At 42.3% G+C, this 12,885-nt stretch overlaps 1 protein-coding gene across 23 annotated transcripts in view; it reads left to right on the top strand.

Annotated features, from left to right (window-relative positions):
* Positions 1-12,885, top strand: part of Dlgap1 (DLG associated protein 1) — an 874,571-nt gene that overhangs the window by 703,220 nt on the left and 158,466 nt on the right. For all 23 annotated transcript variants that reach the window (XM_029471242.2, XM_021186024.2, XM_085833091.1 and 20 more), the window contains 2 exons: positions 2,102-2,279; positions 7,143-7,383. In XM_029471242.2, the coding sequence (XP_029327102.1) occupies positions 2,102-2,279; positions 7,143-7,383 (419 nt within the window). The remainder of the gene's footprint in view (positions 1-2,101; positions 2,280-7,142; positions 7,384-12,885) is intronic.

Here is a 12,885-nt window from a genome sequence, read left to right as displayed (position 1 = left end):
GGATAGGTGAAGATCCTTTCCCAATCTGTTGGTGGTTTTTTTGTCTTATTGATGGTGTCTTTAGCCTTGCAGAAGCTTTGTAGTTTCATGAGGTCCCACTTGTCAATTCTCGATCTTACAGCACAAGCCATTACTGTTCTATTCAGGAATTTTTCCCCTGTGCCCATATCTTCAAGGCTTTTCCCCACTTTCTCCTCTATAAGTTTCAGTGTCTCTGGTTTTATGTGAAGTTCCTTGATCCACTTAGACTTGACCTTAGTACAAGGAGATAGGAATGGATCGATTCGCATTCTTCTACATGTTAACAACCAGTTGTGCCAGCACCATTTGTTGAAAATGCTGTCTTTCTTCCACTGGATGTTTTTAGCTCCCTTGTCGAAGATCAAGTGACCGTAGGTGTGTGGGTTCATTTCTGGGTCTTCAATTCTATTCCATTGGTCTATTTGTCTGTCACTATACCAGTACCATGCAGTTTTTATCACAATTGCTCTGTAGTAGAGCTTTAGGTCCGGCATGGTGATTCCACCAGAGGTTCTTTTATCCTTGAGAAGAGTTTTTGCTATCCTAGGTTTTTTGTTATTCCAGATGAATTTGCAGATTGCACTTTCTAATTCGTTGAAGAATTGATTTGGAATTTTGATGGGGATTGCATTGAATCTGTAGATTGCTTTTGGCAAGATAGCCATTTTTACAATGTTGATCCTGCCAATCCATGAGCATGGGAGATCTTTCCATCTTCTGAGATCTTCTATAATTTCTTTCTTCAGAGACTTGAAGTTTTTATTATACAGATCTTTCACTTCCTTAGTTAGAGTCACGCCAAGATATTTTATATTATTTGTGACTATTGAGAAGGGTGTTGTTTCCCTAATTTCTTTCTCAGCCTGTTTATTCTTTGTGTAGAGAAAGGCCATTGATTTGTTTGAGTTAATTTTATATCCAGCTACTTCACCGAAGCTGTTTATCAGGTTTAGGAGTTCTCTGGTGGAATTTTTAGGGTCACTTATATATACTATCATATCATCTGCAAAGAGTGATATTTTGACTTCATCTTTTCCAATTTGTATCCCTTTGATCTCCTTTTGTTGTCGAATTGCTCTGGCTAGGACTTCAAGTACAATGTTGAATAGAATACCCTGTCTTAATGGGGGGAATGATTTCCTTTTGTGAATAAAAGGGAAAGTCTCATACTCTGTTAGTGAAAATTTAAAATCATTGTCACAGTCATCACAGAAAACAATATGGTAACCCCTCATCAGCGTAGAGATAAAGCTACCACAGGAGCTAGTAGTTATACCACTGGCTATGTATAGTACGTTGAGAAAGACGTCAACCTTCTAATATTCATGATGGCTTCATTCAAACTAGCTAACATCTAGAATCCACCTAGATGTCAATCCATAAACTGAAAAGTAGACAAAGAAAACACACAGCGCCTATACACCATGGAACATTAGGCAGCTATTATAAAGGAACTGAAAAGTATCTCTTGTGGCTATGTGAATGGAACCCATTCTCACTTGTGCATGGGTGCCTAGAAAGTTGACTTCATAGAAATCATGAATCTAACACCAGAGGGCTGGGGGAGTGGGAAGGGAATAAAGAGAAGATGACTAAGGCACACATAGGTGTGCTTAAATAGGAAGAAAAACTCCTAATGTCCAGTGGGATAGTCAGGTGGTTATGTTTGAAAACCATAAAATGTACATTTAAAGTGGGGAGGAGAGAGGACTTTGAATGTTCCCAGCATGAAGAAATGATAAACGTTTGAAGCTGTGGTTAGGTCAGTTCTTTTTATCTAATCATTTATTAAATATATACACTAAAATATCACACCATAAGCCCTATGTTTTACATAACATTACTGTATCAATTAACACACATTTTAATTTAAAAGGAAACAAGAATAGAAACTAAGATTTTTTTTTTCTCCTGAGCCGCCATATTGAACTTTAGTAATCATGGAAATCGGTAGTGTTTGCCCTGGTGTTAAAAGTCCTGCACGAAGGACAGCCACGGCTTATCATTGTCCCCATTGAGTATGACCCTTCCAGGACCTCCTGTGAACACTCACCCAAACGCTTCCATTGTTCTTCTTCAGGATCTCCAATGAACACTCCCCCAAACTCCAGATCCGGAGTCACAGCTACCTGAGGGCTGTAAGTGAAGTCTCCATCAACAGAAGCCTGGACAGCCTGGACCCTGCAGGCTTGCTCACGTCACCAAAGTTCCGCTCCAGAAACGAGAGCTACATGCGCGCCATGAGCACCATAAGTCAGGTGAGCGCTCTCAGAGCCTCCGTGGCCTCGCGCTGTTTTCAGGGAGGACGGAGAGGGCAAGGGTGTGGCAGCAGTGGTCTCAGCGCATAGACCATTGGCGGAGTCGGCAAAAAGTGCAGCCTGATGCTGCAGGTGGGCCACTTGTTCATCCCCGGCAAGCCCCTGGTGTTGATGGTGTAGGAGAGGAAGGGCTCTTTGCAGATGGGTGAGACACAAGTAGGGAATCCTTGGAAATTCATAACCTGGTCAGGTAGGTGCCAGCTAGTTTTCAGGATGGTTTTGATAGAGAAGGTTTTACCTGCAATGTTGTTTGCAGAGGCCATGCCTAGGGAAGACATCACTGACAAAAACGTCATCCTAAAAGAGTTACAGTTTAGAGCATGTCATCGAGGCAAGAATTGCACACAGAACGCATCTGTGAATTTAAAATATTTTATAAAGCTGTGTATGGTGACACATGCATTTAATCCCACACTCAGCAGGCTGAGGCAGAAAGATCTCTATGAGTTCGAGGCTAGCCTGGTCTACATAGTAAGTTCCAGAAAAGTCGAGGTTAGATGATAAAACTTTGTCTCAAAAAATAAAATAAATTTGTGAAAAAATTTATACACATTGATAACTTTATAACTCTAATGTGTTCAGAACAGGAAAACATGGCATGTCCCCCCAGCAGGGCTCTGTGCTGTTCAGCTGGCCACTTCAGGTCTCTGTGCTGGGGATATGACCTTCTTTGGGACATTACTTCCCAGTTACAGTTTACTAAGATACCAGGCATGGAAAAGACTAATGTCTTTGGGTCAAGCGCTGCAATTTCACGGGGTAGTCATTTGGCCTTAAGTAAAAAACAGAAAGAGTAACTGTCCTTAACAGAGTCCTAATGATACATCATTCTTCCAGCTCCATATCCAACTTTCAAATAACACATTATCTTTAAGGACAATTTCAAAGTTCCTGTTACAGCTGCAACATTGTCATTATTCAGAGAACAGTTTCTTCTTCAAAGTCACTGAACCATAAATACTGACTTTTCAAAATGGAGTTGCTTTTGCGAGAGTTATTCTCTCACATAGTAATATATATATATATATATATATATATATATATAGAGAGAGAGAGAGAGAGAGAGAGAGAGAGAGAGAATAATAGTGTTGAGCTTAAGCACACTGTACTCTGCTCCTATTTAAAATCTGACATTATTCACCAAAGGCTCTGAAGAAGAATCCAAATAAAATGTTATAAACCAAGGAATTAGACTCCTGTGGACTCCTTAAACTTTTTGAACATGTGAGCCCTTTATGCTTGAAATTTTTCTTCATGAAACTCCAGGTGTACAGATTTACTGATGATAGAGCATTAAATTTGTTTTGAAGCAATTCTTTAGCATACATCTAATTGTAACATTTTTTAAAAGATTTATTTATTTACTATGTTTAAGTACACTGTAGCTGTCTTCAGACACCCCCCAGCAGAGGGGGTCAGATCTCATCACAGATGGTTGTGAGCCACCATGTGGTTGCTGGAATTTGAACTCAGGACCTTTGGAAGAGCAGTCAGTGCTCTTAACCACTGAGACATCTCTCCAGCCCTAATTGTAGCATTTATTAAAGATGAAAGTAAATTGTCCTGCTAAAGACCTTGACTGAATATTTGATAGGAGGGCTGAGAGGAAAGCAGGTGTTTTTCAGAGTGGGCCACCATTGGTGCTGAGAACACCACTTCACACAGATACAAAAAATAAACAGCAGAAATAGGTCTAACACCACTTTACACAGTGTCCCAGTTGCAACCCAAAAATGATTTAGCAATTTATGAAACTCACATAGCAATATTTAAAATAAAACCTTCTTAACACAATACAATCTAAAGAAATACTAATTGGATACTTACATACTGGCTCCTGCAAGATGTCTTCTAAGCATGTGCATGCTCTGGCACACACACCCACACACATAACCCATATACACATACATGTACATAAATACATGCAAACATAAATGTAACTTAATTTTTTAAATAAATGATGTATTAGAGGCTGGCGATGCCTCTAGTTTTGATCCCTTCAAAACTTCTGAATCAGATTGGTTTTGATGAGCCCAGGGATTTACACTTGGATGAACAAAACTTTTTAAAGTGGAGATTAGAGACGGTTTGTTGTTAAGATAAGGCATTCGAAGGGCTGTGAGGTAGCTTGGAAATGTCCTTTCTTGATTTTTTTTTTTTTTTAGTATTTCCATGGATATTTGGTTATTATTATTTATTAACTTAGACATTTATTTCCTTTGGGTTTTTTTTTTTATGCCTGTGTAGAATAAGGGACAATCCTATTAAGAATGTGTGTTTAGCCTAGACGATTCAGCAAAATAAAAGCAAGTTACAGAATTATGTCTGCTGTATGAGTCGAGTTTTATTAGAACTAGGAGAGACAGTATATTAACCCTCTGGAAAGACAGACGCCCAAGGTTCATGTCTGCAACTTGAACAAGGATAGCTATTTCACTGTTTCTTTGTGATATTTATTACAAAACTTGAAAGGAAAAAACTCAACCAAATTGTAGTTATGAGCACATACATAAGTAAACTGTTTTGAAATTATTTCAGGCTTGAGTGAGTCATATATAAAACACACAAACCCCTGCAGATCCTTAACTTCTATTCTGATTCAATGACTGAGCCAAAGAGGTGGCTCACTGGGTAAAGGTGCTTGCCACCAAGCCTGATAACCTGCGTTCGATACCTGAGCCACAGTGGAAGGAGAGAATCCAGCCCAGCAAGTTGTTCTTTGACCTCCACAGGCAACCGTGACACAGGCACCCACAGGTGTACACATGCATATGCACAAAATTAATTCATTAATTAATTAACTAATTAATTAACTTTTTAAAAGCTCTACCTATTCAGAAGGCTAGAGAGATAGTTTAGCTATTAGGAGTGTTGGATGTTCAATTGTAAGGGCCAGAGTTTGAATCCCAACACCCATGTCACAAGCCGTGCAGTCTGCACGTGTCTCTAACCCCAGCTCTGAACTGAGAAAATGTAGAAGGAGAGCTGGGGCTTGCTGGTGGCAGCTGCGGAAATGCTACTACTAGGTTTAAAGACATACCTTGCCTCAGAGGAGTAGGCAGAGAGCTCACCTGCCTCTACCTAAGATGTTCACCACCATAAAATCTGGTGGTGGTGGTGGTGGTGGTTAATTATCTGATTTTTTAAAAGATCTTCATAAATGTATTTATAAAAAGTTTATGGATGAGGTCAGGCCTGGTGGTACATATCTTTAATCCAGAATTCCAGAGACAGAGGCAGGAGGATTTCTTTGAGTTCAAGGCCAGCCTAGTCTACATAGAGAGCTCCTAGACAGCCAGGACTACATAAAGAGTCAATTAATTAATTCATTGATTAATAATAAGGATAAATTTATGGATTTTTTTAATGAAAAGTGAAACTTGACAATAGTTTGAAATCTTGATAGTGCTTTTTTAGATTTTTGACATATCTGGGTTTAGCCTATCTTAGCAAAGTATATATTTTGCAAAACAAAATAAAATTAAAAATGCATGTTTCATACTGTGCACTCAACTTCAGTCAACCTTGAAATGATTTGACAGACTAGTCACTTCAAAAGGCATAGTAAAATAATTTACAAAAATAGCAGTTGCTAAAAAATTGACATGGACTCTGACCTCGAGCCAATGAACTTTGCTCTTAAAACTCCCATTTATCAATAAGGAGGGGCTGGAGTACAGAGCCAGAAGAGACTGTGAGTTCTGTCTCCAGTCATGCAAAATAAACATTAGCTAACAGGGAACTGTAAATAGAATTATCCAGAACGCACTGGGCAAATCTTCCTTCCCAGCCTGCATTTCTTCACTGTCCTAGAGACAAAGCTCTCCTTTGAAGAAGGTAGGTAGAAGATACACCCAGGTATGCAGATGTGTGTTCCAGACCGAGGAAGGGGTAGGAGTCTTCTTCTATTGCTCTCTCCTTTGTGTTTTTGAAGCAAGGGCTCTCACAGAAACTGGAGCTTCCTGGTTGGCTAAGCTGGCTGACCAATGAGCTATCAGGAACAGCCTGTCTCTGCCACCGGAGTTGCCCCATGCCTCTGCTACAAGCACATGTAACCAACCGCATGTCACATATCGACTCAGATCCTCTGGCTTGAAAAGCAAGAGTTTTTACATACTGAGATATCTTCCCAGCCCCAAAGCTCTCTTCCTTAAAAAAATGTCATCGTTTTTATCAGCTACATGCCATTTGCTTACCATCTGTGACATAAAGGAAATGATACTGTACTGACTGGTTTTGTGTGTCAACTTGACAAAAGCTAGAGTTATCACATTAACTAACAGGAAACTGTAAATAGAATTATCCAGAACGCACAGGGCAAAGAAAGGAACCTTCCTTGAGGAAAAGCCTCCATGAGATCCAGCTGCAAGGCATTTTCTCAATTAGTGATCAAGGGGGAGGGTCCAGCAGCCCATTGTGGGTGGTGCCATCCCTGCGCTGGTGGTCCTGGGTTCTATAAGAAAGCAAGCTGAGCAAGCCAAGGGAAGCAAGCCAGTAAGCAGCATCCCTCCATGGCCTCTGCATCAGTTCCTGCTTCCTGACCCGCTTGAGTTCCAGTCCTGACTTCCTTTGGTGATGAACAGCAATGTGGAAGTGTAAGCTGAATAAACCCTTTCCTCCCCAACTTGCTTCTTGATCATGATGTTTTGTGCAGGAATAAAAACCCTGACTAAGACAGATACACGTTGGAATGACACATAAACACTGCTGCTCTTGTGGGGGAATGAAGCTTCCAGATGCTGAGCTGGAGATGTTGGTGGGGAACTGAGGGCCAGGTGTTTACCACCCTGTGGCTTCCCACAGGTGAGCGAGATGGAGGTGAACGGACAGTTCGAATCCGTGTGCGAGTCTGTGTTCAGCGAGCTGGAGTCGCAGGCGGTGGAAGCGCTGGACCTGCCCCTGCCTGGCTGCTTCCGCATGCGGAGCCACAGCTATGTGCGGGCCATCGAAAAGGGCTGCTCCCAGGACGACGAGTGCGTGTCGCTGAGGTCGTCCTCCCCTCCACGCACAACCACCACCGTGAGGACCATCCAGAGCAGCACCGGTGAGTGAGCTTGGGGGCTCCAGCCTGGCCGCAGCTGCGAGCAGCTGTTGAGGAAATGGGCATCCTTGGTGTAGTCACATGGTTAACAGTAACAAATGCCACCTATGTCCCACACAGAAAGACAGGTTCCATACCTAGCTCTACCCATCCCTCCTACACATCCTTCCCTCCACCACCATGTGAGAATCCACAGGAACAGCTGCTGCTGTGGTCTGGGAGAGACAGCCCAGCATCCTCTGGTTGATCTCACCCTACTCAGATTCTCAATTAGCAAGCTCTGGGCTGGGACAAAAACAAAAAAAACAAAAACAAAAAACCACCTGTTTCTAAATTTATTACTTTATGCCAAGGTGGTCATGGTATGACTCTCCCAGGAGACCTAAAAATATCCTGCTAAAATTTTTAAAAATAAATAAATTTTAAAGGGGCAAGGGATAGATGGACCAGTAATATTAACTAGGCACTTATATATTTTGTTACATCAAAAAGTAGATTTATGTCATCGGTTTAAACCCTGCCATATGTAAAGTTTCTCACTCTAAACAATGATTTTTGCAGGGGAAGTGTATTTTTATGGCCAGTTTCTAGGTTCAGAGGCCTGGAAAAGCTTACCTAGCCTCCATGGTACAGACCCTGCATAGCGATACAGCCCTGAGTTATATGTGACTATATAAAAACTGAACGCCAAGAGGAAAACCCCTCCCTCTTAACTTTATGATTAAATCCAGCCTAACTCCAATAAAGTAATTCTACACGGACACCATCAAACGTAAGGGTCAAGATAAGTAATGATAGATGAATTAGAAACATTTATACCAGGATATGGTATCAATAAATGACTGATAAATAATAAATTGATAAATAAAAACACAAAGATATTTTTAGCCATACTAAACAACACAACAACAAAAAATGCTTCTAGAATAAACATCTTAGCAGCAAGCTCAGCACCGTGACCCTGGCCATTAATATCCAGACAGAATATAGTGGGTTCCACATACCTTACTTGATGGGAAATTCTCCAAGAGCAGTGTCAGACAATATCCATGAACGAAATAGAGGTGATTTGTGAAATGTTCCAAATAATGTCTTTTAAAATTCGGTCACTGTACGTTCTGTATGTGTAATGACAGGACTTGCCTGTGTGGTTTTGAAGGTCTGCTTCCTTACAGCTTATCTGTGTGTGTCTGCTGGTGTCCCCCATCCCCCACCCCACCCCTAAACAACCTTTCCCCAGGGTTGGGCCCATTTCTCTCTTAACAAGCACATCACCTGCCAGCCATTCACTTCTTAAATTCAAATAATTCTGAGCCAGGTCAACTTGCGCTAGGGAGGAACGGTAGAAGGAGCGGTTCTTGAATTTGTTGACACAAAGTAGCAAGCAGACTCTGACTGGCAGTGGCTTGCTCACCTGGAAGAACAGTTTGTAGCTTTTGTCACTAGCAGAACAGTTTGTAGCTTTTGTCACTAGCAGATGGAGTTTTGCACTCACCACATCAGTTCTTCTCAGATATGCAGACACAGTAACCTTTTGTTCTCTCTCTCTCTCTCTCTCTCTCTCTCTCTCTCTCTCTCTCTCTCTCTCTCTCTCTCTCTCTCTCTGGAGACCCTCCAGAGTTCAGACAATCAAGTTGACAAATAAAATCCAGGCTTTCTAGTTAATTCCAGATTGATAGTGATTTTATAAGAAATCCAAACATTGGACAGGGATGGAAACCAGACCCTGGGATCTTGTGGCATGTGATCAGTGCAAATGAGATTGAGCCACAGACTCTAACAGAATAGGCAAGGCTAAATGTTGGGACTTCACCTTCTGAGTGACTTCAGCCAGATGGCTCAGAGATGACCATGGGGTTTGCTTGAACAAAGGAGGTGTCAGCCTTTTGTTAATGTCTTCAGAGTGGGCTAAGTTTGGGTGGGCATCACTTGATTATGGTGTGGGGTTTCAATGAGTATTTTCCTTTTTGTGTGCAAATTGTTCTGCCCTTGGGATTTGCAAATCAGGAAGAGACTTAAAGCTGCATTACTCCTGCTATTGATACAACAGCCTGCATTTATATACCTCATTCTTGGGACTAGTCATTAGTGTTAGGATTTTCAGAACTGTAAGTCCCATCTGTTGCTTGCATCTTGGCTACATGGTTTGGTTCGCCATTATGATAGAAAGAGGGGTTGTGGATGCTTGAGCTGATGAGAGGAAGGGCAAGATAGAATAAACATATCTACTCCAGAGAGATGTAGACAAGATTCACCCTGTACTATGGGTTGGGACAAAACATTTCCCAAAAGATCAACATGGCCAAATACAGAGCTGAGTGGAGTCGGACTCAAAGGTTGTAGCAACAAAGGAACAAACATGATATGGAGACGAGGATGCCAGACCTTTTAACCCATTTTAGTAATAGAATTTAATTATTAGAAATCAGGTAGCCATGGCTGTAGGAAAGAGTCAATGCTTTTAGCAAAAGCAGGCTCCCCATTTCTAAGAAGTGACCTAGACAATGTTATTATAACCCACAAGCCAGTGGCGATTATCTCCAGCTACCCAGCAGAAGCTGATAAGTCATTGCTCCACTGTATGACCTGTATCATTAATGACTGTTGGTCAGCTCAGCACAAATGCTGGGATTCTGGTAGGCAGGTTGTGGGGTGTCTAAACTGGTACTGAAGGGCCACTGAGAACATTTCATGTGTTAGGTTTTCCCTTGGTAGCAGATGACTTCATCTTTGGCACTGTGTGCCCATCTCAAACCCTGCTAGGTTTAGCTTGGTCATAAGGAACAGCAGTATATGACATTCTGGCCTGTGGCCTAGTCTGGTATTTGATGGTCCTGATGTTTTAAAGACCCCAAGTTTATCTATCTCTTGCCACTTTGTATGGAAACACCTACACTGTGGCAGTATTTGGAGTCTTTGAGTCTTCACTGGAATCCAACAAGACTATTAGAAGATGGGTGTTGCCTAGGAGGTTGTCTCCTCTTGTACCATTGAGGCTCTGAGTTGACGCTGGGAGCTTGAACTGGGGGGGGGGGAGTCTGTATGGGAGCCTTCCCAGAACAGAAAGAATAAGTGAAAACCACAGAGACAACTGTACCGCCTCACCCATCCTAAATGCAGGCGACATCCACCTGCCTGCAGCTATGTGCACAGGAAGGCTCCATGCTCTGCGAGTCAGTCAGAGTGAGGAAGAGATGTGTATCATGTGTACCCTGCCAGGTTTTCACACAAGGTAGCCGTTGGCTTTACTCTCAATCAACAACCAAGCATTGACTAAACATTATGGAAAAATAAACAGCTTCAAGAAAACCGTTACAGTGGATTCTGAGTAAACCTATCCAGTATGTGCTGGTATTACATTTCACACTCTCTCATTTCATAGACACTCACAACAGGGTCCATGTTGGCCACACGTCCTCCGTTGGGAAGACAGGCTTCCTGCGTGTCATCGGCTATTAGGAACAGATGGCATTTTTTCCAAACAGCAGTCTATGGGCTAAGACTTGGATTTGTATCTCTTATCCATCTTAACACTTAACATGACCAACAAAATGTTCTGCTGATCCTTTCTCTCCCGGCCTTGCCCTTTATGTGCGTTTGCTGAGCCAAACCATAAAGCCCAAAGGTTCCTATGCCACATGGAAGAGCTGTGCAGAAGAGACCCGCCCTAACAGCTGCAGGGACCTTCGTGATGCAGTGAAGTGGTGAGAGATGAGGCCAGCTGCTCAGATCACAGGACATCAGGGAATTAGGGCCTGATCTTTAGGCTCCCACTGATTTGTTAACTTGCTAGTTGGTCTGTGAAAGAATCACATCTTCTCTGAGCCCATAATAACTTCAGTCACCCAGACCACTCTCAATCCAATAGACTGGATACGTTTTTAATAATTCTTTGCGCTTTGATACAAATGCATATTGTCGTCAGTTGTAACAACGAGTGTATCCACCACCCTCCCCCATGAAACAGATTATTTTTTTTCTTTGTGATAAGAATATTCTTCTGAAGTGGGCATGGCGGTGCACAACTTTAATCCCAGCACATGGGAAACAGAGGCAGGGAGATCACTGAGTTCAAGGCCAAAATGGTCTACAAAGCAAGCTGTAGAACAGCCAGGGCTATACGGAGAAACTCTGTCTCCAAAAATAAACAAACAACAAAAACAAAAACAGTATTCTAACTGTTGTGAAGTACACAATACCTGGTCTATGTTACAGGCAGCCTGCTGAGCTCTGGGGCATTATAGCTTTCCCCTCCTGCCTGTGTTAAGGGAAACAAGCCAGACATAAATAGATAGATGTCAGATGATCACACCCATATGTGGAGTCTAAAGAAGTTGGATCTCACGGGTGTAGAGACTGGAATAGTGGGCAGCATAGACTGAGAAGACAGGGAGGTGGGCAGAACTGGATCAACAGGAATAAACCTACCCAGGGTTTTATAGGAGCCACTGTTGGTTAAGATCAGAGCTAGATAGGAAAGGAAAAGGAAACAGTGGGATGGTCCACTTCCTGTCTGAGAAAAGCAAGCCCTCTCCCCTCATTTACCCAAATGTTCCTGGTAACAGTAGAGCTTGGTGATCAAAAAAAGCCCCAGCATCTCCACAGAGTGACATACTGAGCCTAATTCTTTTAGGGTACACCAAAGAGGTGATGTGCATTTAAGGGTGGGTGGGTCTTCTTTTTAGCTAGGCAAGGTGACATCCAGCCAGGTGCTCGGGGTCTGAGTGCAGTCTGACTTCCGATGATGCCAGGAGCCTGAATAGAGAGAAATGGGACATCACAGCCGATTGTGTAGCTGCATGGCAGGGTCAGAAACATGGTGATAAGTGTGGAGAAAGATGAAGAAAAAGCAGTACTGGAACATACCTGTAATCTCAGCCTTCAAAGGCTAAGACACGATTACAATTTCAAGACCAGACTGAGCTACATAGGAGACCTTGTTCCAAGGAGGAAAGGAGGAAAAAGAGGAGGGGGGAGGAGGAGGAGAAGGAAGTGGCAGCAGCAAGCATTAGGGCTCCAGGTGGACACAAACTCAGGATAATCCATCCAGGTCTCCAGAAAATAGCTCTTGGCGCCTGCAGATCCCTGCTCTACAAATGATATATTGCATGAGTCTAAGTTTAATGTAAATTTCTTTGTATGTAAAATGGGGTTAGAATGCAGCTACTCACACCAAGCTTACTGAAGTCTCAGATCTTGGAGTTTGCTTTGTCCTGCCAGGCACTAAGTCAATGAATAAACTTTGAATAAAGCAGCCAGGGAAAAGTTCAGGAGCGCATGGCTGGATATCGAGCAGAAGCCTGCCCAACAAGGCCCTAGTTGTATTCTGTTCAAGATAAAAATCAAGTCATAAATGTTTGGATATTGCCTGGCCGGGTTCCTTGTTCTCTGCTAATGATGTTTCTGTCTTGGAATCTCTCCACACAAAACTGAACATCTACCCACACACACCTTGGAAAACTTAGGCAAAAAGGAGAAAAAATGTCTGGGGCAGCCAACTCTACT

The sequence above is a fragment of the Mus caroli genome, unplaced genomic scaffold, assembly GCF_978045245.1.
Source record: "Mus caroli unplaced genomic scaffold, Mus_caroli_1 scaffold_18, whole genome shotgun sequence".
Taxonomy (NCBI): Eukaryota; Metazoa; Chordata; class Mammalia; order Rodentia; family Muridae; genus Mus; species Mus caroli.
This window is presented reverse-complemented; position numbering and strand designations above follow the sequence as displayed.